At 56.6% G+C, this 24,731-nt stretch overlaps 2 protein-coding genes across 7 annotated transcripts in view; one reads left to right on the top strand and one right to left on the bottom strand.

The window, feature by feature from the left end:
• Window positions 1–1,488: 1,488 nt before the first annotated feature.
• On the top strand, window positions 1,489–21,385 carry SLC8B1 (solute carrier family 8 member B1). Of its 5 annotated transcripts, none has more exons than XM_075534881.1 (18): window positions 1,489–1,628; window positions 2,164–2,444; window positions 2,652–2,782; window positions 3,162–3,340; window positions 6,844–6,996; window positions 7,097–7,149; window positions 7,599–7,656; window positions 7,776–7,881; window positions 7,971–8,138; window positions 8,988–9,095; window positions 10,872–10,931; window positions 11,131–11,261; window positions 12,580–12,721; window positions 14,166–14,287; window positions 15,288–15,441; window positions 16,032–16,112; window positions 17,752–17,816; window positions 19,894–21,385. In XM_075534881.1, the coding sequence occupies exons 4-18, from the start codon at window positions 3,236–3,238 to the stop codon at window positions 20,089–20,091; spliced, it is 1,704 nt and encodes a 567-aa protein (XP_075390996.1). In that variant the 5' UTR covers window positions 1,489–1,628; window positions 2,164–2,444; window positions 2,652–2,782; window positions 3,162–3,235; the 3' UTR covers window positions 20,092–21,385. The 5 variants fall into 5 exon arrangements, with proteins under 5 accessions (XP_075390996.1, XP_075390997.1, XP_075390998.1 ...); XM_075534882.1 differs by having other exon boundaries at window positions 2,286–2,444; XM_075534883.1 differs by having other exon boundaries at window positions 2,378–2,444.
• Window positions 21,386–21,516: 131 nt separating this feature from the next.
• Window positions 21,517–24,731, bottom strand: part of TPCN1 (two pore segment channel 1) — a 61,871-nt gene continuing 58,656 nt past the window's right edge. For both annotated transcript variants that reach the window (XM_075534879.1, XM_075534880.1), the window contains 3 exons: window positions 23,879–24,018; window positions 23,661–23,741; window positions 21,517–23,446 (listed from right to left, as the gene is read on the bottom strand). In XM_075534879.1, coding sequence (XP_075390994.1) covers window positions 23,324–23,446; window positions 23,661–23,741; window positions 23,879–24,018 — 344 coding nt within the window. In that variant the 3' untranslated portion in view covers window positions 21,517–23,323. The remainder of the gene's footprint in view (window positions 23,447–23,660; window positions 23,742–23,878; window positions 24,019–24,731) is intronic.

Raw genomic sequence — 24,731 nt, forward strand, 5'->3', positions numbered from 1 at the left:
TCATAATAATAAGATACTGACAACAATAGTGGCCCCCCCTAAGGGGAACAAAACCCTGCCCCGCCCTGCGCCAGCCTCACAACTGCTATGAATTCACACACAGCATCATAGGTCGTCATGCAAAGACATCATGGGGCGAGTCCTCCTGGCATCGTCCCCATTTTACTGGTCTGGAACTGGGGCTCAGAGAGCTCAGGAGTCTTGCCCCAGGATGCACAGCATGCTGGGATTCCCAAGATACGCTGGTGGCACAACCACGCCTTACACCCCAGAGATGAGAATGCACGTGTGCCGGGAAGGTAAGGAACCCGACCGGGGTGGATGAGCTACATATGAGAGGGTGCGTGCAAGGTTATGCAGAGGGGGTGGCTTGGGACCTGGCAACGTGAATTATTAGAGTTTGTCCTGTGGAACAGGGAGGTGGCATGCTGAGGGAAGGCTCTGGGAGGGGGTGGGGTGGTGCAAAGGATGCAGTGCCCAAAGGCTAACGAAAAATTAGATTTGAGTTCACTCAGATTTGAGTGCATTGGAAGAAAGACCTGGAGACCTACTGCCGAAAAACAAACAAACACCCCACTTTCAGAAACCCTTTGGAACACATTCTACCCTGACATACAGAGGGCTGGTAGGAACCAGGATTCCCCCCATGGTAACTGGGGTCCCCCCTCTCAAGGGGCTTAGGAGTAGAGAAGAGGCTGCCAGTGCCTACTGTGTAGAGAGAATGGGGAGCACTTCAGGGGCCAAAGGGAGAGGAGTAAGGAGGGGTAGAGTCCAAGATTAAGTCTGAAAGGGGTCCTGGGCAGATAGATGTGGAAGCAGCACCCCTCCCCCCCACACTTGAGTGAGATGTGATAGGAGTGAGTCTGGGCAGGGACCGACCATCGTTCTAGGGGAAAGCCCCTTAAGAGCAAAGAGGCAGAGCTGGAGGGGCCCAAGAGGGGACACTTGGCCCAGCCTCGTCCTCCCCAGCCCTAGCCCCTGCCCACTATCCCTACTTTTGACCAGAGGAAAAGCAGGCGGATGACCAGAGCTTGCTCAGGAGGCTGGGGAAACTCCCCCACTTTACCCAGCGTGTCATATTTTTATTTGATAAGCCGTGCTGTCAGAGAAGGAAATGCGAACCTCTCAAATACAGACATCTGCGGTCAGATCCCTGGGGGTGGCTGGGTGGGGCGATGGGGGGATGGTGGCGAGGGGTGTGTCCCAGGACCTCAAAAACTATCACCAGAGTTCCCAAAGCTGATATCCTCCAGCCCACCCCGCGGTCAGGAGTTGCACCCCGCTAGTTTCGTTTCAGCTTCCTTGTGGTGCAAGACAGCAAGCACCACACGGGCGGGCACAGGGCGGAGGAGGAGAGGGGGGCAAGACCCTCGGGGCCTCCTCGGCGACTGTGCCTTTAAGGGAAGGGGCGGGGTGTGGGCGGGGCTGGAGGCGGGGTTTCTAGGGCGGGGCCGGGCGGGGCCTGCAGAGGCTAGTGGGTCCCGGGACGCTGCCGCGGGCGGGGCGCCGGCACGGGGCGGTGTTGGTGGCGGAAGGTTGGCCTTAAGGGTTAGCGAGAGGGGTTGGCGAAAAGGCCTGAGGTCCGACGGAGCCCAGGTTCGGAGTGCGCGAGCCCAACTCGGCCCGAGGTAAGAGGAGCCTCCCCGCCCGCCAGGGCGTCTCCCCGGGACCGGGGGACCCCAAGTTCAACTTCTCTGTGCGAACTTGGTGACCGAGCAAAGGGGTTCCCCGGGGTCTCCCAGGTTCCTACCACCGCCCTTTCCTAGCTAGTCGGCCACCCCGCACGGGACAGGCACCCCGAAGGCGCTCAGGAAGTGCTCACTGGTGCCCAAGTTTAAGACGTCGGGCGGCCAGGGAAAGAGACAGATACAAGCTCTGATTCTCAAGTTTGGGGACAGGAGGCGGTGCCAGTTCGAGACCCACGGGGGACAACCGCCCCGCTCTGCGCCAGCCTCGCAACTGTTATGGTGTGTGAGCCTATTGTTGCAGCGGCTGTGTCTGCCCATCCATCCATCCGGACAGTTTCCCTCTTTTCCGGCCGCCCCTGTACTTTTCCAAACGGGAAGCCCTTCGTGAACCCCTCATGATGACACGTCCAAAGTGCATCGGACGACGTCTCGCCCTCCCTACCTCTAAGGAACATTCTGGCTGTATTTATTCCAGGACAGAAGTGCAATGGGAGGGGCGAAGGGAGAGGCAAAGGACTGAGCATTCATTGAACCCCTGTTGTTTACCCCCTCCGGCCCCCACTGTGGCCAACATTGACTTCCATCTTTCATATGAAGAATCAGAGGCTCAGAGAGGCGCTGTCACCCGCCTAAGTTGAACAGCCTGTAAGCAGCTGAGTGCAAATTGGAAACGGGGTGTTCATTCTAAGGTGGTGCCCGGTGAGTCATAGGAGGAAGACAGGAACCAGGGAAGAGCCAATCTCTTCTCCTGCACAGGTGAGGAAGGAGTGCAGGGGAAACACTTGTCTATCTGTCTGTCTGTCTGTCTGTCTCCCCCTGCCTGTCTTCTCCCCTTATCCCATCACCCTCAGTTGCCGGGACATTGAGCTATTGAGAAACAGCTGTGCAAAGAATTACAATCCGGAAAAGCCCACAAACGAACCAGTGCTATTAGCTGGGTTTGCTGCTGTTTCCCAACTGCAGAGACTGTCACGCTTCGCGGGAGTAGAAACCCTGGTCTCTCTTCGGAGGAACAGGGGATGGTATTGAACTACTGACCCTGACCTGTGGTTAGCAGCTCAGCACATCACCGGATACACCACCAGGGTTCCCAGGTCAGTGTTGCTTAGTTTCTCCAAAAAGGTGATGAGCTAGCCTCCCTGGGGGCCAGAGGCCAAGCCTGTCCTCAGAAGAAGGTTTTCTTTCCTCATTTTAAGGGTTTATCTCATTTGGCCAAGTCCCCACCCCCATGCCCCCCTGCCTAGCTTGTCTTTGAGGCATGGTCTGTGGATCCCGTAGGAGGCCCCTTCCAGCCCTGCTCTCCTGGTTCCAGGGACTGGACTGGGCCTGAAGGGGTGGACTGGGGGTTTCTGTGGCAACATCTTTGGCAGACCTAGGGAGATGGGAGGTACCTAATCTAGAATGTGGTTTCTGGCCAGGGCAAGGGGATGGCAGCGGGTCCTGACAAGGTTCTCCTTCACCCTCACCCCGCAGGCCACTGGCAGTTTGGAGCTGAACTACTGCAAAAGGGGAAGCAGCCAGGGAGGCCAGGGGCCCCCTTGGGGCTGATGGCAGAGGTGGTATTCGAAGCAGGGCTTGGGGGCCCATCCACAGGGGTCCCTCTCAGCCCCCTGCTTCTGACAGCAGGTGTGAACCAGATCCATGTGGTGGATGTGAGTATCCAGACGGGAAGCGGAGGTCAAGTGGGACACATTCAATGGGGGAAGGGTGTCTGCTCTGAAGCACCCGCCCTCCTGGAGCTGGCAGACCCCTGGGGAGACAGATAAAGAACAAGGTCAATTGATAAGGAGCAGGGGCAGCAGCAGGAAGAGGGCATTTCCAGCTCTTTGGGATTGGGTGGTCACAGACGGCTTTGCTGGGGGAAATAACATGAGAATGAAGCCCTGAAGGGCGAGAGAGGAAGACATTTTTGCATTGCCCAGCAGAGAGGCCAGCATGTGGAATAGCCCTGGGGCAGACATGTTTCTTTCTTGGACAGTGAGGTCAGCGGTGGCTGGGCTAGGGTGAGGGGAGGGTAGAGAGTGTTGAAATGAGGGTGGAGAGGTAGTCATAATCAGATTACAAAAGGTCTGAGTCTAGAAAGTTAAAATCGTTGTATGACAGTGGGGAACCAATGGAGCATGTTTAGCAGAGAAAGGTCAAAGTCAGAGCTAAGTCTTTTGTGTCTTCAGTTTTCTTTTTTTAAAAAAATCATTTAATTGGGGGCTCTTACAGCTCTTATCACAATCCATCCATTGTGTCAAGCACATTTGTACATATGTTGCCATCATCATTTTCAAAACATTATCTTTCTACTTTGGCCCTTGGTATCAGTTCATTTTCCCCCTGTCCCACTCTGCCTCCCTCAGGAACCCTTAGTAATTTTTTTTCATCTCTTATACCTAGAACTGACTCCCTTTACCCACTTTTCTGTCGTCCATCCCCCTGGGAGGGGGTTGTATGTAGATTATTATGATCGGTTCCCCCTTTCTCCCCACACCTTCCCCTTATCTTCCTGGTATCACTACTCTCATTATTGGTCCTGAGGGCTTTATCTGTCCTGGATTCCCTGTAAGTCCAGCTCTTATCTGTACCAGTGTACACGCTGTGGTCTAGCCAGATTTGTAGGGTAGAATTGGAGTCATGATAGTGGGGGGGGGGGAGAGGAAGCATTAAAGAACTAGAGGAAAGTTGTATGTTTCATTGGTGCTATCCTGCACGTTGGCTCATTTCTTCCTTGTGACCCATCTGTGAGGGGCTGTCCAATTGTCTACAGATGGGCTTTGAGTCTCCATTCTGCCCTCCCTCATTCACATAAATCTAACTTTTTTAGGGAGGACTCTGACTGCTGGGGGTGAATGGGAGGAGCAAGGGGGCAGGGGGAACAGCAGAACGTGCAATGGGGAGGCCCCTGCACTGGGGGAGTAGTGGTGGGTTTGGGGATAAATGTTGGAGGTGGAGTGAGCAGAGGAGGACTGAAGGGTGTGGTCAGGAAGAGAGGTGTCAGGGATGCTGCAGGGTGCTGGGGATGGTGGCAGCACCAGCTTCAATGGAGAGCACGGAGCAGGGCACAGAGTGGGAGTAGTTGGGAGGCACGTTGGCGTCCTGCCTGGGCAGGTGCAGGCAGATCTGTTGAGATAGGGCTCTCGCGGGGAGCTTGCGTCATGCCACCCTGTTGTGTGTGAGGGGAGGAAAGGCCAGGGGGAGGATTTGGTGTGAAGGTGAATGGGTGACTCAGAACGACCCCAGGGCCCCATGCACTGCGGGGGAGCCAGGCGGGGTTGGGGGGGTGGTCGGAAATGACGTGCTGCGGTTCTCTCATGGAGGACAGCCAATATCTCCTCCATGGGCTGCAGAGTAAAGAAGGTACATGCCATCGGATGCATTTTATAGACAGGAAAGTGGTTTGTGGCACCGGCAGTTATAAACCCAGCCTCTTGGGCGGGTGCCCCTGCGGGTCAGGAAAGCTGGGGTGCTCTGTGGCTGGAGCCAGACCCCCCCTCTTAAGTCAGCGAGGCCTTACGCGAACCCATTCCCACTCTCCATCCTCCTCTCCCCACCCCCCACACACCACATATCCACAGCCTGCTCTGGGTCCTGGCCTCTAAGTCACCTTCAGGAGGAACCCAGCCTCTGACTCAACACTTTCACTTCTAGAATGCTCCCGGTCACAATATTCTCTCATGCGTTCAGGTCATGTGCAAGGAAGTGCAGCATTGGCAGCGTCAGGGGAAAAATAGCAAACAAAAAAACTACACTTAGATAAGGGCCCACAGGCAGGGAGCAGGTCACCCCCGTGATGTTCTATCCTACTGTGAAATCCTACAATGCTGCTACAATGTTTCTACCGTGAGCCTGGGGAGTGTGGACAAGGCCCCAGGGGCCTCAAGGGATCTGGGTTTAAATCACCACTCTTCCGGAGAGAATCTCCTGTTCCGGAACTCACTCTCCTAATCTGTAGAATGGGGGTGATGAGATTAACCCTTCACACGGCATATTCTCCGGCACTTAGGGATCACGCAGTCATTGCGGCTGAGAACAGGGCCTTGTCCGGGAAACCTGGACAAAGGACTGAGTGGGGAAAGCAAATGGCCCAAAGAAGAGATCGAGGATGGATCCAGTTCTGTCCATCAAAGTCAGTGACTGGGGAGCGTTAACACACGAGGGTGCTGACCTTGGAAGAAAGACGGGGCGATCGATTTCTCACGACGCCAGCCATTGAAAGCCCCCACGGAACACAGTTCTATGTTAACGTACACGAAGACAGGGTCTTCGTAAATTGAGATTGATGGCAACAGGTGTTCCAGAGAGGGACATGTACAAACCGTCCGGAGCCCTGGCGGCACCCCGGTGAAGCAGTTGGCTGCTAACCGAGAGCTGGGTGGTTCAAATCACCCATGAGAAAGATGTGGCAGTCGGCTCCCGTGAAGATTGACAACCTTGGGACGCCCACAGGGCAGTTCCACGCTGCCCCGTAAGGATTGCGATGAGTCAAAATCGATTCAACAGCCATCTGCTCGGTTTTATCTACAAATGTCACAGAACCGAGAAGTGTCTGTGAGGATGTGCTTCAAAGGGATGGTGGCAGGACCGCTAGAGAGAGGCGGGGGTTACAGACGGCAGGGAGAGTCTGGCTGGAGCTCTGAACAACAAGCGTGTATTCACGAATTTCACGTGTGCATTTTAAGCGCGGTTTCTTTTGACGGGTTTCTCTTTTCCAGTTTCAAGCGTATTTCCTTTCTTCCGTCGTGCCCCACTTTAATGGGTGCACAAGGAGCCATTGGCTTTGCAGTTCAGGATGCCACCTCCAGGTGGCATCATCACTGACTTCTCCCTTCCTTTGTAGAGTCTCCGCTGACAGGGACCAAGTTCCATTCTAGTGCTGCTGTACAGAAGGATAGGGGGTTACAAGCCAGGCTGCTAACCACGAAGTCGGTGGTTTGAACCTACTAGCCACTCAGAGGGAGAAGGACGAGGCTTTCTACTTCTATAAAGTTCTACTACCTGGGAAAGCTGCAGGGTCAGCCCGCCTCTAGGGTCTCTGGGAGTCAGAACAGACTTGGGCAAAGGGGCTTAGAGACCAGACTAGGCGGGGTGGTCTTCAGCTGCGTGGATGGGTCTGGCCTAGTCATCTTCAATCTCAGCCCCCTGACACCCCCCACCCCACTTCATGCAGTGCCGGGAAGTGTGTAAACTGAACCTGTCTGACCGCTGTGCCTTCATCCGGACCAACCCTGACTGCCACAGCAATGGGGGATACCTGGACTACCTGGAAGGCATCTTTTGCTTCTTCTCCTACCTCCTCCTCCCTCTGGTCATCACCCTCTATGTGAGGCCCCGCCCATGGGGAGGCCAGGGGTGGAGGGAGGGGAGGCGCTGGTGGCCCAACCAGACCCTCAACCGCTGCCCCTCTCTGGTCCTCCCACCAGGTTCTCTGGCTGCTTTACCTGTTCCTGATTTTGGGGGTCACTGCCGCCAAGTTGTGAGTGTGGCCCATTCTATAGATGGGAACACAGAGGCCTAGCTATTTGACTGCCCGGTAGAGGGAGGATGGGGTCGGGCCTGCCTCCTGGTGACCCCTTCCCTGCACAAAGGGACCCCCACCTGCACAACACTGCCTGATCCTGCCCCATCACTATGATGGATTGCAAACCAGGTTGTTGGGATTTTCCACTGGCTCGTTATTTTCCGAAGTAGATCGCCAGGCCTTTCCTCCTAGTCTGACTTGGTCCGGGCACTCCACTGAAACATACTCAGCGCGAGAGGCTCTGCTGGCGGATGGGTGGTGGCTGCCCGTGCAATGCATGGGCCAGGAATGGAATGCGGGTCTCTTGCTTGGAAGGAGAGCATTCTCTCCCTGCCTGGCTGGGGTGGGGCTGGGGCACCCTGAACTCTGTGAGTGCTCACTTCACTGCTTGCATCTCTCTGTAGTTTCTGCCCCAACTTGTCAGCCATTTCCACCACCCTGGGGCTCTCCCACAACGTGGCAGTATCCTTTTGTTCCCCAGAGGGAGAGAGGGCAGGGTGGGGGGAGACAGGATGGGTTCCCCCGCCCCCGGCACGGGTAGCAGCCCCTGCACCAATCTTCCTTGACGCACCCCTCCCCATGGCGTCACCTTCCTGGCCTTTGGGAATGGGGCCCCCGACATCTTCAGTGCCTTGGTAGCCTTCTCCGACTCACGCACAGCAGGCCTGGCCTTCGGAGCACTGTTTGGTGAGAGTCAGCTGGACAGGGTGGTGGTGGGGCGGGGGTAGGGGGCAGGAACAGGGGTAGGATGGCTAGACAGGCGGCCTCTCTTGCAGGCGCCGGTGTGCTGGTGACCACGGTGGTGGCCGGTGGCATCGCCATCCTGCAGCCCTTCCTGGCCGCCTCCAGGCCCTTCCTCAGGGACATCATCTTCTACATGGTGGCCGTCTTCCTGACCTTCCTCACGCTCTACGTCGGCCACGTCACACTGGCCTGGGCCCTGGGTGAGCCACCGTGAGGCCGGAATACCCCCTGGGCTGATGGGTAGGAGACCCAGGCACAGAGGGAGGCGGGGAGGTGGCCAGCGGAGCCCCTGTGTGCCAAAGTGGCAGAGCTGCTGCACAGCCGGTTAGCTGGGAGGGACAGGGACAGGGTGATGTGCCCGGGGTCCAGCCCACCGTGCAGCTGGGCTGCTGACCTCCACCATCAGACTTCGGCCGCAAACACTCCGTTTGGATGGCTGGAGAGTCATCTCCTACAGCATGGAGAGAGGGCAGTATTGGGGGAGGCAAGAGACGTCAGTGGAGAGGCCCAAAAGCTCGGCTGCTCAGCTGAAGGTTGTTGGTTCTGAACCACCCAGTGATGCTGAGGCAGAAAGGCCTGGTGACCCCCTGCCTTCACGATGGCAGCTTCAGAAACCTTGGGGGCCATTTCCCTGTCATGGTTTTCCCTGTAGATTTTGGGAGTCACAACATGGGTTTGGTCTGGTTCTTTGTACCATAGGGAAGTGCTGAGACCCCTACCCCCCAGGAACTGCCTTGGTGGGAAATGTCATCCCCTCTAGGGGATGCACGGACTGGGAGTTGTGGGAAGGGAAGGGGACAGGGGGCAGTGAGGGCTAGACTGGGGCCCCCAAAATCATAGCGCCTGAATGAATGGGGTTCTGAGCAGTCTCTCTGTGCCGGGGTTGGAGAAGCGGGTGGGGCTGATGGATCCAGGAAGGAGAGGAGTGGGCATGGCGGCTCAGGACCTCAGCCTCGGCCGGGTGTCCAGCCAGCACTAATGGGGCCAGCTCTCTGGGCTCTTGATGAAGGACACAGTGACACCCGCCCCCATGCCCTTCTGGTCTGCAGGCTACCTGGGCTTCTACGTGTTCTACGTGCTCACTGTGGTCCTCTGCACCTGTTTCTACCGATGGCAGCGGAGAAAATCCCTGGTGTACTCCACGCCGGGCACTCCAGGTAAGGGGCTGAATTGAGACCCGAGACAGAGGGGAAGAGTGGGTGGACTGTGTCCCTCACTGTGCTGCCTTTCCTGTGAGGACATGCTCTCCGGTCCCGCCAAACCCATCCCCTTGACATCTTTAGCTCCACGCTTCTGGGGACCCACCTGTATGCTTTTGCCTCAGGTAAAGTGTCCCCTTCCCCTGCTGCCCAGAGTCCTTATGGCACATTGTCCGGCTGGTGCTTGGCCTCTACAGGGGCTCCCTGCTTTGCTTAGGATGAGATCCAGCACCTCTGTGTACACAGATGCAGGCACCACTCACACACACACATGCACAGCACACACACACACTTACATATGCATACTCCTACATACATGGCAACACCCATAAATACATGCATGACGCATACACAACATACACACAAATGCATGCACCACGCATGCAGATGCAAACATACATGTATGTGCAACACATACATGCACCATGATACACATGAAACCCTCACACAAATACATGTTCAGCACACAAATACATATAGGACCACACACATACCAAAAGCACACATATACACATGTACACAGCACACATATGCACACATGCAGACTTCAAAGCTTCTGCAGAAATCTCATCATCTTTCTAGTCTCTTCTCTGAGTTTTTGAAGGTCTCTTGTCTGTGCACTTCCACAAGTATGCCTATAACACACATGCACAAAGGTGTGTACCACATACAAATCCAGACACAACACACACATGCACACAAATACACAACATACAAGCATGTACATCTAAACACAAATACATATGCAAAACATACTGCATATGCACGCATACCACACACATCTACACACACAAAACAAATACACAACACACAAACATATACACATGCACACAGTGCACATGCACACTCACATTCAACACATATCTACACAGATACATGTACGACACACGCATGTAGGCATCTGCAAGTACATATACAACATATATAAAATGCACACACAAAATATGTATATAATTAAACACACACATATATACACATCACACGAATACTTACACAAACACATAAGTACCACATGCTTCAATGCATATGCACAGCCATAGAAATGCCTACATAACACACATGCACAGTTACATGCATTCATAAATTCATTTACACACACAAGTACATATACAACACACTAAAAGACAACAAACTCCCTGCCGTCGAGTCAATGCCGACTCACTACCACCCTGTAGGACAGGGCAGAACTCCCCCTGTGGGTTTCCAAGACTGTAACTCTATGCGAGTAGAAAGCCTCATCTACCTACTTTGGAGCAGGTTGGTGGTTTCGAACTGCTGACCTTGAATTTAGCATCCCAATACACAAGCACTATGCCACCTTATGCAACACACGCACTTACACATACACAAATACACACAAGGGCTCACACAGGGCACACACGTGCACAGGTACCTCACACATGTGTGTGACTTAGGGAGTGCTCTCCATCTGCTGGCGTGTACGTCATCTCACCATGCCCTGCTCTATAGCACATGGAGGCTGAGAAAGCACTTTGTTCTTTTCTTGGATGAGGAAACAAATTCAAGAGGTCAGGCCCTCTCAGGCCAGAGGGCAAGAGAGGGAGCCGGGACTCGAACTCTGTGCTCCCAGACCCAAAGACCACCTTGGAAATGGCTAAGAAATCCAGAGTGGGCCGGCCTGGATGGATCCTTACCCCCTGGACACTGCCCACTGCGGTGTCCGGTGGGGGACCTTGTTAGCTGGACTCCCATGTGCACCCCTCTCCCCTACAGAGCTGCTCTCAGACTCCGAGGATGACCAGGCGTCTTCAAACACCAACAGCTATGACTATAGTGAGTCAAGCGGCTGTGCCCAGCGGGGGTGGGAGATGAGCCTCAGCAGGGAGGCTCCCAGCCAACCCCACTGAGCCCTGGGCTGGCTTGTCTGGGCCATTGCGTGAACTAGTGGGTGGGGGTGGGGGAAAAGGTTCCTGAAGGCTGAGCCAGGCATAGCCACCTGTCTCCTCATCCTCCGTCCCTCCCACACACTCAGGGGATGAGTTCCGGCCAATGCTCCCCAGACAGGAGACCACAGCCCAGATCCTGGCCAGAGCCCTTAACCCGCTGGACTACAGGAAGTGGAGGAGAAAGTCGGTCTATTGGCGGGTCCTCAAAGTGTTCAAGGTAAGAGAGGGGGGCCCCTCGGGACGGACTCACGGTGTCACAACAGCACTGCCCAACCTTCACCTGCTCAGTGACAGGGGAGGGGGCCAGGGTCTGCTGTGACCACCCCCTGGGGCTTGATGGGGAAACTGGGTGTTGAAATTTGGCAGATGGCTGGGGCTGGGACTCTGCATGCTATGAAGGAAAGATGGTGTCTGTCAGGGACAAAGGGAGGAGGTAGGGACTTTGACTGGGAGGCTGATGGAGAACTGGGCTAGGGTGAGGGCCGGAGTAGGGCAGTGTGCCAGACAGAACTTGCTGGAGAAACAGAACCATAGGAGACATGTATGAGTATGTCACACCATCTGATGCTCTCCACATGCACAAGACTGCCTAATTACACACAGATAACCCACCTGCAGAACATCATGCATGTATGGTGTCACATGATGATACATATCTCATGGTGTTGTTGCCCAGCCAATTCCAGCTCACGGAGACCCATCGGTGTCACCCACCGGAGGGCTACTCTACAGGGTTTTCAAGGCTGCAGCCATTGGGAAGCAGATTACCAAAGGGCGGGTTTGAACTGCCAACTGTTCAACCCATAGTCAAGTGGGTTCATGGAATTCCGATGTAATCAGCCCTGCCAAACTCACTGGCACAGAGAGGATTTCAACTCCCTGAGTCTTTGGGTTTCTGAGTCTAAATCTTTACGAGGTTAGTCACAGACAGCCTTCTTTTTCTCCTGCAGACCGGCTGGTGGGTTCGAACCACTGACCTTCTGGTTAGCAGTTCAGTACATAGCCCACCATGCCACCAGGACTCCTTAGAGGATTAGAGTGATCATAGCAACCTTGTGAAAGAAAGAGGCAGTAGGAGAGCAGAGAAGGAGGTGTGGAAAGATGGGGAAACAGGGTCACAAGCCAGAGAATGCGATTAGTCTCTTAAAAAAACAAACACTTCTGACTCACGAATCCCATCGGACTGAATAGAACTGCCCTAGGGGGGTTCTAAATTGTAAATTATATAGATGCCTCTGGCTACCTGGAGTGACCGTTGGGCTTGAACCACCAGCCTTTCCATTTGTTAGCTGCCAAGGGCCATCCTGGTGGGCTGGTTGGAGGGATTCTCCCCTATAGTCTTCAGGAGGGAACCCCGATTGGGGACTCGTGCCCCAGGAGTGTGAGGGAAGAAACGTGTGTTAGAAGCCATGACGTCAGGGGTCAGTTGTTATAACCGAAGGCACGTCCTCCTGGTGCCCGCCCACACCGGGGGCTCCCACGGGCGGCCTTGTCCGCATGGCTGAGGCTGCCCTCCTGTCTCGGCCACTCGACAGCTGCCCGTGGAGCTCATGTTGCTCCTCACCGTGCCCGTCGTGGACCCGGACAAGGAGGACCGGAACTGGACACGGCCCCTCAACTGCCTGCACCTGCTCACTAGCCCCCTGCTCTGTGTGCTCACCCTGCAGTCGGGGGCCTGTGAGTACCCCCTCCCCGCCACCGCCCGACCCTGCCTAGACCTTTCTTCTCAACCGTACCAGCGGGGGGCCCTGGGTCAGGAGCAGGATCCTGGATGTGCCCACCCCCTGCCCGCACCCATCCCTTCCTCCACCCCTTCCCCACCCCCACCCTTACCCCATCAAGTTGCTTCTGTCTCCTAGCTAGGGGAGAGGGCAGAATAGAACTGCCCGGGAGGATTCCCAAGGAAATCTTGGTAGACTACCATGTTGTTTTACCTCGGTCTGGCTGCTGGATTTGAACCATCCACATTTTGGTGGGCAGCTAAGCCATGGTGGCCCCTGGGATCCTTCTCAGACATACAGTAAGGGCCCCAGTGGCGAACAGCTGTTCAGCTGGTCCACAGGCAGTCCCAGATGGAGGCAACCTGGTAGCCCACCAATCAGGCCCTCCCTCGGGCTTATCAGCCTTGGTGCAGTCTCTAGATTTTGATGTCACTTAAAACCCAGCTGGGGAATTCTCAAGGTCTGGTCTCGTTCCTGAGCCAGAAACTGTCAGCAGTTGAGAGGGGCTGCCCCCAGGGGAGTGGGGTGCCTACTGCCTGCTCCTCACTGTCCCCTCTGTCCTAAGTAGGGTGACCTGGCTGGCCTCTGCTGGCATTTGAGCCTCCCCTCTCCTTTCCTGTTGAATACATGCTCAGTTCAGGAAGCACCCCCAACCACCCATGGTCCAGGGTCTCCTAATACTTTCCTAACACTTGCCTCTGAGACAGTCACAGTGAAAGTCAGAATGGCCCCTGGAGATCGCCCTGAATGGGCCAGAAAGGGGGGGGAACTCTGTCTTCAACTCCTTTCTGTAATTTTTAGGTGTGCAAAAGAAAAACAAAACACCCTTTCAGAGCCAGTGAGGATCCAGCCAACCAAACCCTTTGCTCTCGAGACAGTTCCAACCCAGATAGACCCTTTAGGGCAGAGTACAACAGACTGGCCCAGGGCTTGGGCTGCACCAGTGCTTATGCGTTGGGCTGCCCAAGGTCAGCAGTTCGAAACCGCCAGCCGCTCTGTGGGAGAAAGACGAGGCTTCCTACTCCCATGAAAAGTCACAGTCTTGGAAACTCACAGGGGCGGTTCTACCCTGCCCGAGTGGGTCGCTGAGAGTCAGAGTCGGCTCGATGGCAAAAGCGGGTTTTGGTTTGTTTGTTTGATTAGTTTTGAGGTGGCAGAAAATAGCGAATGTTGGATAGCTTCTGTTTTTCTCCCGTCTGCCTTTTCTGTCCGACGTGACAGGAACTTGAGGGGCTGGGGCTGTGTCTCACTTCCCCCACATCCTCCAAGAGTGCTCAGGAGAGACCCGTCGGGGGCATGGGAGGCATTAGGGCCTTGTGCATGACAGCCGGGTGTGAGTGGGCTTATCCTGTCCTCACGGGGCCGGGGAGGGTACCAGTGCCCTTTCTCTTCCCTCGCAGATGGCATCTATGAGATCGGCGGTCTCTTCCCCGTCTGGGCCGTGGTGGTCATTGCAGGCACAGCCTTGGCGGCCGTGACCTTTTCGGTCACATCCAACGGCGAAATTCCCAGGTTTCACTGGGTAGGTCTGACTCCCTCCGAGGGCCGAGAGAGGGAGCTGTGTGTCCTGCCTGCACCCCTGGGCAGTGGGTTGGGCCAGCCCTCACTCACTCCTTGTCCCTGCTGCCAACCATTAGGGTGGAAACACTTTAGTGTCCTGGAGAGCTTTCTATCCCTCTTCTGAGATCTTGTTCATGTTTTAAAAACTCCTCACGGAGCATTGTTTTACCTGCTACTGGATTTGGGGTGTTGGCGGGGGGTGTAACTGTTTCTAATTGAGATGCAAAGTTACATAGCATACACTGGACCCGTCTGAAGTCCAGCCTTCAGTAGGTTTTTGGAAGAGGTCTCTGTTCCTGGAGCTGTATCACCATCGCCACCATCCATGTGAGGACCTTTTCCTCGCCCCAGAAAGACACCACGTGCCCCTGACCTTGGACTTTAAGCCACCGACCTTGGGCATGCTCTCTGGCGGGCGTCATGCCGGGGTAGGGGAGGGTCAGCAAAGAAGGGGGCAAGATGGAGTGACAGGACACAATGGTTACAATGTCAGACTCAAACACAACCACCGTGAGGGGGCTGCAGGACCGGCCCGGGTACATGGGTCACTGTGGGTCAGAACTAGCTGCACCGGCACCCGCCACACCCTTTACCTATCTTAGGGCTGCCCTTCCCCAGTTCCTCCAGTTCCCCCAGTCTCCCCGCACAAGGCGAGCATGCTCTGTCTCTCTGGGTTTACCTTGCTGGGTTAAGTCCTACAGGTGGACCCACGGATGGGGTTCTTCCCCAGCACACAGCCTTCGCAAGGCTCAGCCGTGGCGCAGCCCAAGTCTAGAACCTCCTTTCTCTCTGTGGCCCACATGGGTGGCCCCTTGGGTGTCCGTTCATCTGTGAGCGGATGTTGGGATTGCTTCCAGTGTGGGGCCATTGTGCATAATGCAGTAGGCACATTCCTCCCTGAGCTTCTGCCTGGACCTGTGTTGGCGCTGGTTTCACCGGCGCCCCCTCTGTCCCCTCCGCAGCTCTTTGCCTTCCTGGGCTTCCTGACCAGCGCCCTGTGGATCAACGCAGCCGCCACGGAGGTGGTGAACCTCCTGCGGTCGCTGGGCATCGTCTTCCGCCTGAGCAACACAGTCCTCGGGCTAACACTGCTGGCCTGGGGGAACAGCATTGGAGGTGAGTGAGCCTCTGGGTACCCGACTCGGGATAGGGCTGGGTTGCGGGCTGAATTCAACCATGTCCGTTGCACTTGCGCAGGGCCACCCAGGGCATGCACTGGGGACCCACTGTCACTTGAACTGAGGTGGCCGTGGGCTACACCAGGGCCCGGAGGCTCTTGAGTGGCCCCGGACGCTTTCCACTCTCTGACAAGTGGCCACGTGGCGACTCCCTAGAGTTCACACAGGGCGAGGGCCCGTGGTAGACAGCTGAGCTGAGCAGGTGCATGGCATGCAGGTGTTCACACTCATACCCATGCCCTTAGCCATGGCTGCCGGGCATGGCTGGTCAGGTGGTACACCATACGAGAACATCCAAACAACAAGGGGGCTGGGGGATAACACCAAGCCCACCTCCCCCTTCCCCTAAGTGGCCTCTAGGGGGAGCAGGGGAGGAGTGGGTTGGACAGAGGGCCCCCTCTAGCTGTCATCTGCTAGTGCCAGGCTCACAAGTCCACTCCCTTTTGATTGAGTAGCCATGGGTGGGAGGGCACAAATGAGAAGGAGGGGTGGCCACCCATACCCAAGGACACCCTGCCTCCTTCACAGATGCCTTCTCGGACCTCACCCTGGCCCGCCAGGGCTACCCACGGATGGCGTTCTCAGCCTGTTTCGGCGGCATCATCTTTAGTATCCTTTGAGGGGCTGGCAGTGTGGGAGCCGTGGGCAGGACCCCTGCCCTACCCTGAGGCTTGGCTCTCTCAGTTGGGAGGACTGTCCTAAGGAGGTGGGGTGGGGAGAGTGCGCGCGCCCGGCCGCACTCGGCAGGCAGTGCTGGCAGACACCCTGGTGGTGAGCATACGGGTGCCCGAGGATTGCAGGGACATGCCGCTTTCTCTCTGAGAAGCCGGCCGACTTTTGCATAAAGGACCAGAGAATAGCCTCCCTTGGTCTGGAGGGCCAGACAGTTGACCGTGGGATTCAGCCGGTCAGCGCAGCCAAAGATAAAGGAGCCGTGAAAGGGCATGCGTGGCCGTGTTCCAATAAAACTTTATTTGTAGGGTCCCATTTGGGCTTGCAGGCTAGAGTGCCAAACCCTGGCCTGGGGAGAAATTGTGGGCACAGGCAGCTGGGCGTGTAGGTCTCACTTCCAGTGTGATGGAGGAAGAGTGGACGTGGGGGCCTGCCTTCCTGTCTCTAAACTCTTGAAATCTCCACTGTATGTTAAAGGAGGCTGGGGTGACGCCTGAGCGGGAACAGCCCCTCGGGCCACCGTGTCCAGCAGCAGGCGGCCAAGTCCAGCAAGCGGGAGAGACTGTGGTGATTGACAGGAAATCCAGCGAGTCTGTGGGATCCGAGAGACTCACAAACCAACCCTGGAAACCACAGGTTCCCAAACTGATTTGGCCTCTGGCCCACTTTAAAAACACACTTGGCGCTCCGCCCTGCAATGAAAAACATTCGTACTAGCGCCAGTCATCCAGGATAAAGTATAGGTATCTGTCTTTGCAGCATAATCCCCCTCCCACATCCATCATTCCAGCACCCCCTGGGGGGGGCAGCATCACCCACTTGGGGGAATATAGCCCTTCTGTATTACACGTTTAAGGTACAGAAGATGGTTCCCAGCTTTTCGAAGCCCCCTCCTTGTTCTGTGTTAAAGATGCTTCCATACGAAGGTATTTTTGTGCCCAGAGCAGAAAACCGAGCTCAATGGGTGCGCCTGACAATGCACAGATTCGACTTCTGCACAGCCGAGGGCTGGGGCTCACTGGCTACCCAGGGACTGCCTAGGCTGTTCATTCAAAAGCGCTCCAGGCACAGCCCTTCCCGTGTTTCACAACGAAGGGGTCTGCTCAGGCACTGTCTCCGGGGCGATTCCGACTCAGTGACTCCTGGGACAGGGTAGAGCTTCCCCCTGTGGGTTTCCGAGAAGAGTTGCAACTCCTTAGGAGAGTAGGAAGCCTTGTCTTTCTCCCACGGGCCCCAATGGCTGGTGATTTCATACCACTGACCTCGTAGTTAGCTCCCGGTGCAACCACTACGTCACCAGGAGAGGGCACTGCAGTGGAGGCAAAACCACCTTAGCCAGGAGCTCACGTGGTGTGGTCACCAGTTAACTGCAAGGTTGGCAGCCCGGACCTCACAGCTGCTCCTCCTCGGGAGACAGACAAGACTGTCTGCTCCCATCAAGTCTCAGAAATCCAAGACTTTCCACTCCAGAGGCACTCCAAAAGCTGAGTGACACACCCAGCCCCAGGGCTGGGCCCTGTCGAGGGAGCAGCTGGGGGCCCTGTGCTGAGAGACACTTTCCTGAATCAAACCACAGATATCCTGGTGGGCGTGGGGCTGGGCTGCCTGCTCCAGATCTCCAGGGGCCACCCCGAGGTGAAGGTGAGTGGCCAGAAACTTATAGAAGGGGCCTCCATGAAATGCTCTCTTCTGGTCCACGGACCCAGGAGCCCCTGCAGGTCTCAGCAATCCCCACTTGCCGAGGAGGAGACGGGGTCGCAGTCCATGACCCAGGGAATGTTTTTTGCTTCTTATGCACAGAGGGCTTGACCATATGTGCCCACGTACCAGGGAGGGAGGCCCGAGGTCCCCCCCTCTCCTAAGTGCCTTGCTGTGAGAGCTGGGGAGTTAGCACACCTCTGCGCCTCAGTTTCCTCATCTGGAATATGAGGTCAATGACACCTACCAAGTGTCCAGAATCAACGTGCATGAAGCACGGGACAGGCCGAATATCATATCCCAATGCTGCCCATATGGGCGTTATGGTGACAAGAGGGAAGACACACCCCTCCCAATACCCCCATTGAAGCCAGCCCAGAACTGGGAGGGGAGAGCCCAAGTTTGGAGAAGGTTCTGGAACACACTGAGCAGCAGAGCTTCTTATATTTCAGGGGTACCTAACAGTTTCTTGGGATGCAGGAGACCCGCTGACCCCCTGGGCCCAAGGGGTGGGGACTTGGAATCTGCATTTTGAAGAAGCTACTGTGGGGAGCCCAGGGCCTCCTTCAGAAACAGTGTTCTCTTGGGGTTCCCAGTGGAGACACTTGGGGGCAGGCAGGGGGTGAAAGGCAGTAGAGGATTCAGGTGGTCTCTTGTGGCCGCAGAGTCTGATTTCCCTAGGGAAGGAGAGACCCAGATATTTGGGGAGCTTTTTCTAAAACATGTTGCTCAGGTCAGACCAAACCCCACACAAGACAGATCAGTGTACAGACCCAACCAGGCTAGGTAGGTGGGGAAGGCAGGTGGGGCCCAAGGCTGGTTTACACCTCAGTCTGGAACCCCGAGCCAGAGGGCACAGGGGATTCCGGGAGGGGGACAATCTACTTCAGTGAAAGCTCACAGCCAGGAACACCCCGTGGAGCAGTCCTGTCTGCCACACTTAGGCCACACTTGCAATGGTGTGACCAGCACTATAAAACATACATACATATGGCTTCAGAAAGTTCATGGACAAATAGAATGAAGATAATGGTATTTTCCCATAAGCTTTTAGAAGTTCTTACCTGTATGTGTGTGTGTCCCATGTCATCAGAAAACAAAGACGTCCCCGACATTGGGAAACTTTACCCAAACCCTTGAAAGAGTCGTTAATAGAGAACACTTAGCTTCCCACCATTCAGCACCTACTTGTCCATCTACCTACCCATTCCACCATCTGTTCACCCCTTCATCCATCTACCCAGCCACTCAACCATCTACCCACCCATTCATCCATCTACCCAGCTATTCATTGATCTACCCACCCGTTCAACCATCTGCCATCCATTCATCCATCTAACCACCTATTCAACTATCTGCCCACCCATTCAACCACCTTCCCACCATTCATCCAGTTACCCACCCATTCAACCATCTACCAACTCATTTATCTGTCTACCGCCAATTCAACCATCTACCACCCCTTCATCATCTACCCACTCATTCAACCATCTACCCAGCCACTCAACCATCTACCTACCCATTCGTCCGTCTACAATCCATTCAACTATCTGCTCACCCATTCATCCTTCTATCACCCATTCATTGATCTACCTACCCATTCAACCATCTGCCATCCATTCACCTATTGAACCATATGCCCACCATTCAACCATCTAACCACCCATTCATCCTCTTGGTTTGGGCTGCATCTCACAGTAAGTAATGGGCATTGCTCTCAAACACCAATAACTAGAGTTCAGTATCAAGTGCCTATGAAACCGTAACTTCGTCAGACTGAGGGGGGGCGGGTGGAGAAGCACACGGCATGTGGAACTCCTGAAGTGGGAAGAGGAAGTTCCTTTGCTGGTTGCTTCCGTGTTTCTGAGATGATGAGAACTGGGTGACTCAAGCTGGGACAGCCGTGTCCCAGAGCCAGCCCTGAGCTTGGCCAGCCCTTGGGTGGTCCTTTGGGTGCAGCTAGAGGGGGTGAACTGTGGTGAGCATTGCCCCAGCCCCTCTGTCCTCCCGCCCTCCCCAGGTGGAGTCCGACGGACTGCTGGTGTGGGTCCTGGCCGGTGCGCTGGGGCTCAGCCTCGTCTTCTCCCTCATCTCGGTCCCCATGCAGTGCTTCCAGCTGAGCAAAACCTACGGCAGCTGCCTGCTCCTCTTCTACCTGGGCTTCCTGGTCGTGGCCCTCCTCACCGAATTCGGAGTCATTCACTTGAAAAGCGTGTGACTGAGCCCATGCCGGGGTCCGTCCCTGCAGCTGGGCACCCAGCAGCCTCCTGCGAGGGTCCCTTCCATGGGATCCAATGGGCGCGCAATGGAGTGGACAGGACTAGGGCTCCTGCGGGTGGCGGTTGCTGCTGAGGGTCTGAAGGCACCGACCACTCTGTGCTAGGAGGAGAGTCAGGACCCCGTTCCTGCCAGCACCCCCAGTGCCCTTTCTGACTCAGACACCACTGTCCTGGGGTCTAGCGCCTGGGCTTCACTGTGGACGGAGCTCTAAGGGAAGCCAGACGTCTTTCTGGAATGACCTCCCGGGCCCGAGGAAGGCTAAGGTGTGGGGTGAGTGGATGAGAGAGCAACGTCCAGGCTGCTTTACAAAGACCCTCGTCGTGTGCGGGGCTGGAGGCCATTGCTGCGGCCCGGGCCCTCCTGCAGGTGCCCCTGATGCCTTCCTGTGTCCCCACTGGGCTCTGGGCCTGCCAGTGTCTTCTTGGGGCTTGGCTGGCCACCATGCCCTAGTGCAGAGATCAAGGGTGACGGCTCCATTCCTCACTAGGGTGGGCCAGGCCAGGGGACACCTAAGGGATGCTGAGCCTAGGCCTGCGCCATTCCTGAGACACACCTGTCATGCTGCGTCCCCCAGAGGCCATGCTCAGGAGGCAGAAACAAACAGGTGACGTGAGTGTGATGCGGTTCCTCATGAGGTGGCGTTGTTGTTCCCGACCCATAGCGCCCTGTGTGGGACTGAACGAAACACCGCCTGGTCCTGCGCCCTCATCACCACTGTCCTTAGGTCTGAGCCCATCGTTGCAGCCACGGTGTCTGTCCGTCTCTTCAAGAGCCTTCCTCTTTGTCGCTGTCCCTCCACTTTACCAAAGGTGATGTCCTGCTCCAGGGACTGACCTCTCCTGACATGTCCAAAGTTGGCGACATGAAGCCCCGCCACACTTGCCTCTAAGGAGCCCTCTGGCCTTCACTTCTAGATCCAGTCTTGTCTCAAGTGTGTGGTGCTCCCTCCAGACTCTGCTTCAGCTTTGGGCATCCCTGGCTGCAAACAGGGCTCCCCACGACTACCCTGCACCTACCTCGGGGAGGCCAGGCCAGGGCTGCCCATGCCTACAGACCTCAGGGGGACAGGCCAGAGTACCCCATGCTGGCTCACTGCAGCTGGTCACCCACCTCCTTTTCAGCAAGCCGCCCAATGATCCTGGTGGCCTCATGAGGGTGATAAAAGGGATTCTTTTTTTTCTTCTTGAAATAAAAGACGCTTGTGAATGAATGACAGATACCCAGGAAAAAGATATCCAACTCTGATGGGTTTTTCTCACTGGGGCTGCTCCAAAGGCTGCTGGGGGGTGGGGCCAAGTTCAGGATGGGACCCCTCCCCTCTCCCCACGATCCCCCCACCAGAAACCATGCGGCAGCAGCCAGGTTACAAAGCAGAGGTTCTTTTATTAAGACGATATAAGTGCGGAGACTGATTTAGGTAGCAAATCAACCACGTACAAAACCTTCCGACATTGCTCCGTGACCCTTACAAAATGATTGTCTGCATGGTTTGGAGTTAAGGCGGGGGGGGAAGGGGGCCCCGAAAGGGAGTGGGGAGGCTTCCCTGTGGCCAGGGTGGGGTATGTCCCTACTGCCCTGGCTTCTTTCAGCTAGTGAGAGAGGACACTGGTCCCAGCCATCATCCCCAGGCCTCAGGGAGTCCACAGCCCAGGTGACACCTGTCCCCTGCTCGGTGGGTTGTGTGCGATATGGAATCTAGTGACCACCTGAAGGGGGCTGCGGTAGCTGGACCAGCCCCTCCTACCTGTGGGGAGAGAGGGCAGGGAGTCAGGGAAATAAGACGGGGCCCAGATACTCAGGGTCAGGACGTGTGTGTGCCTGCTTACAGCCGTCCCTCACCCCCTGGGCCCCAAATGCCCATTTCAACACCTCCAAACTAGAAGGCACCCAGTTGTGCAAATCATTTCTGCTGTGGAAGGGGGGGGTCTGATCTGGGGGTGCAGTTCCCCAAGGGCACCTCCAGGGGATGTGCTTTGTAAGCAAATACCTGTGCTTCTGCCGAGAGGGAGCCTATGGCAGGAGGCAGACGGCAACTACTTCCCCTGGTCAGCTACTGGCCTGCCCACCCTGCAGTGGTGATGTGGATGTGAGGAGGGGGCCCTGGACACTCGCCCCTCCCCCATTCTAGGTGACAAGAAGCAGTTCAGGCAGCCACTTCTCTGCCTCCCTGAGAGCCTGCGGCCCAGAAGAGCCCCATCAGGCTACCTCCTCGGGCCTGCTCTGCCGCTGCCACCGTGTAACTGGGGAAGCCACCCATCCTGCCTCTGTCAGGTGCCACCTGCTACCTACAACTGGCACCAGGTGCCCACAGGGGACTTAGCTGACGGAGGGTCCCTCTGAGCCCACTCCTGCATCAACCAGGCCCCTCTTTGGGCAAACTGCATCCCCTCCCCTGCTCAGTGAGGTGGGGGCAGGGCCAAGCAGCTTCGTTGGGGGGGGGGGAACCTTGTGCTGTCTGCTTCCCTCCCATTCCCCAGGGGGGGCTGCCCCCACTGAGGGTCTCCCAGCCCCCATCTTCAGCAGAATCCTTCATCTGGCCACGTGCCTATTTGCCCAACCAGGTGAGTGACGAGAAGAGATGTCATGTTGTAAGCTCATTCCAGGGCGCTCAGCCGTGGCCTTGAGCCTGGACAGAAAGGCCTGCTTCCCCCAGAGAGGCCTTTGAGAGAGCCACTTGGCCACCAGAGCTGGGAGCAAGCCGAGGGCGGCAACAAGGGGTTGTCAGTATCCTGTGCCCACACAAACACCCCAGAAACACCAGCCTGGGGCGGGGCCTTCCTAAGTGGTTTGGACTCTTAAAACCAGCCCTGGAGCTGGGGTGGGTGCCCAGGAGTGGAAGTGTGGGGTCTCTAGCCTGGCCTGTGAGGACTGACCACCCTCAAGGCCAGCCCTGTGGAGACGGACAGTCCGGAGGGGCCATTTCTGGACCTGACCCTACTCCCACACCTCAGTGACCCCTGGAGTTTAAGGGAGCAGAGCAAGGTGACGACAGACCAGACCCCGCCTCTCCTGTTGTTTTCCTTCCACGTATAAATGAAGCTGCGCACATGTGTGAGCACATACGCGTGTGCATGCATACACACACGCGCGTGCACACACACACAAGAGTTCCGTACATGGCGTCAGTACATCGTGTTATTGCATAGAAGAGATGGCTGTCTGAGCTGGGGCTAGGTGATGGTCCGGGAGCGCTGACGGCTGCCGGGAGGCTGCTGGGGCGTGGGGACCCCACCGCTGCCAGCGAGCAGGCGCTGCTGCTCTTCCTGCTTCCGGTCGTGCTCCTCGTACCACTCCTGGGGGCGGGGAGAGGGTGAGCAGGCGGGTGCTGAGCAGGCTGTGCCCCCTACCCCCCCCAGGCCCACCTGGGGCCTCGCCCCCAGAGCTGAGTCCGGGCACTTCCAGTGATGGATCTAGCGGATGATCCCAGCTCCCGTGCGGAGCGAGAGCAGGGCTGCGTGGCTGGGGATTGGGTGGGGGGGTGGGGTGGGGAGGGCGGCTTGCTCCTACCTGGATTTCCTCCTGGTACATCTTCAGGCTCAGGTCGCTCTTGGTCCTGGATCTGCGGCCCAGGAACATCATGGCGCTTTGCTGAGCAAGAGCAGCAGAGGTTGCAGGGGCTTGGCCTGGCCACGGTCCACTCAGACCCCCTGATCGCCCATCCCCTCTCCCCTGCCCTGAGTGGGAGCACCGCTGGAGGGGCGGGACCCGCACCCCTCGCTGCTCACCTCATACTTCTCCATCTGGGAGAGGGTCTTGAGCAGCCGGGCGACATCGGAGGCGGCCCCCCGCACCTCCCGATATAGTTGGAGGACCCCGAGCAGCTCCTCTTTGGAGAGCTCCTTCTCCACCGTGATGCCGCTGTCCACTGCGGGAGGGAGGAGCGGGCGAGTGGAAGGAAGGACTGACGCTGGGAGGGAGCTACGCCCCCACCGCCTGGCCCCGCCCCCCGCGGGCGCCCTCTGCCTGAACAACGCATCCTGGGCCCCCGCCACACATGACCTCACTAGGTTAGGAACCCACATCCCACCCTCGACTCGCAATGTGGAAGTAAGAGGGGGCGCTTCCAGAGTGTACTGCTGACCGCTCATGCACGACCCAGAGGCCGGGGGTACAGGGAGGGTTCTGAAGAGCGTGGGGTCCACAAACGGCTATGAACCAAGAAGTTGGTGGTTCAAACCGGGGGTGGGGGGGGGTGGGAGGAGAACCTGATCATCAGCTCCCGGGCGGGTGGCAGCTAAGGAAAGCTATGGGGCAGGTTCGCTCTGCCACGCGGTGTCACTGGGAGTCAGAATCAGCCCTGGTGGCATCCAGCCACAAGGTATAATCGGTGTGGGTGGGGAATTTGAATGCAGAAAAGCCACGCCCCTCCCACCCCCACCCGCACCCCACCCCCAGACAGGGTGCGGCACTGCTGGAGGCCAGAGAACAATGGGAGTGTGCACAGGGGGGCTAAGTGTGGCAGCTCTCTCTCCGTCCTTGCGTCTGTCTGACTCACAGCGACCCTACAGGACAAGGTAGACCTGCTGCTGTAGGCTTCCCAGGCTGTTAGCTCCACGGGAGCAGGAAGCCTCGTCTTTC

Source organism: Tenrec ecaudatus, chromosome 16 (assembly GCF_050624435.1).
Source record: "Tenrec ecaudatus isolate mTenEca1 chromosome 16, mTenEca1.hap1, whole genome shotgun sequence".
NCBI classification, from domain to species: Eukaryota; Metazoa; Chordata; class Mammalia; order Afrosoricida; family Tenrecidae; genus Tenrec; species Tenrec ecaudatus.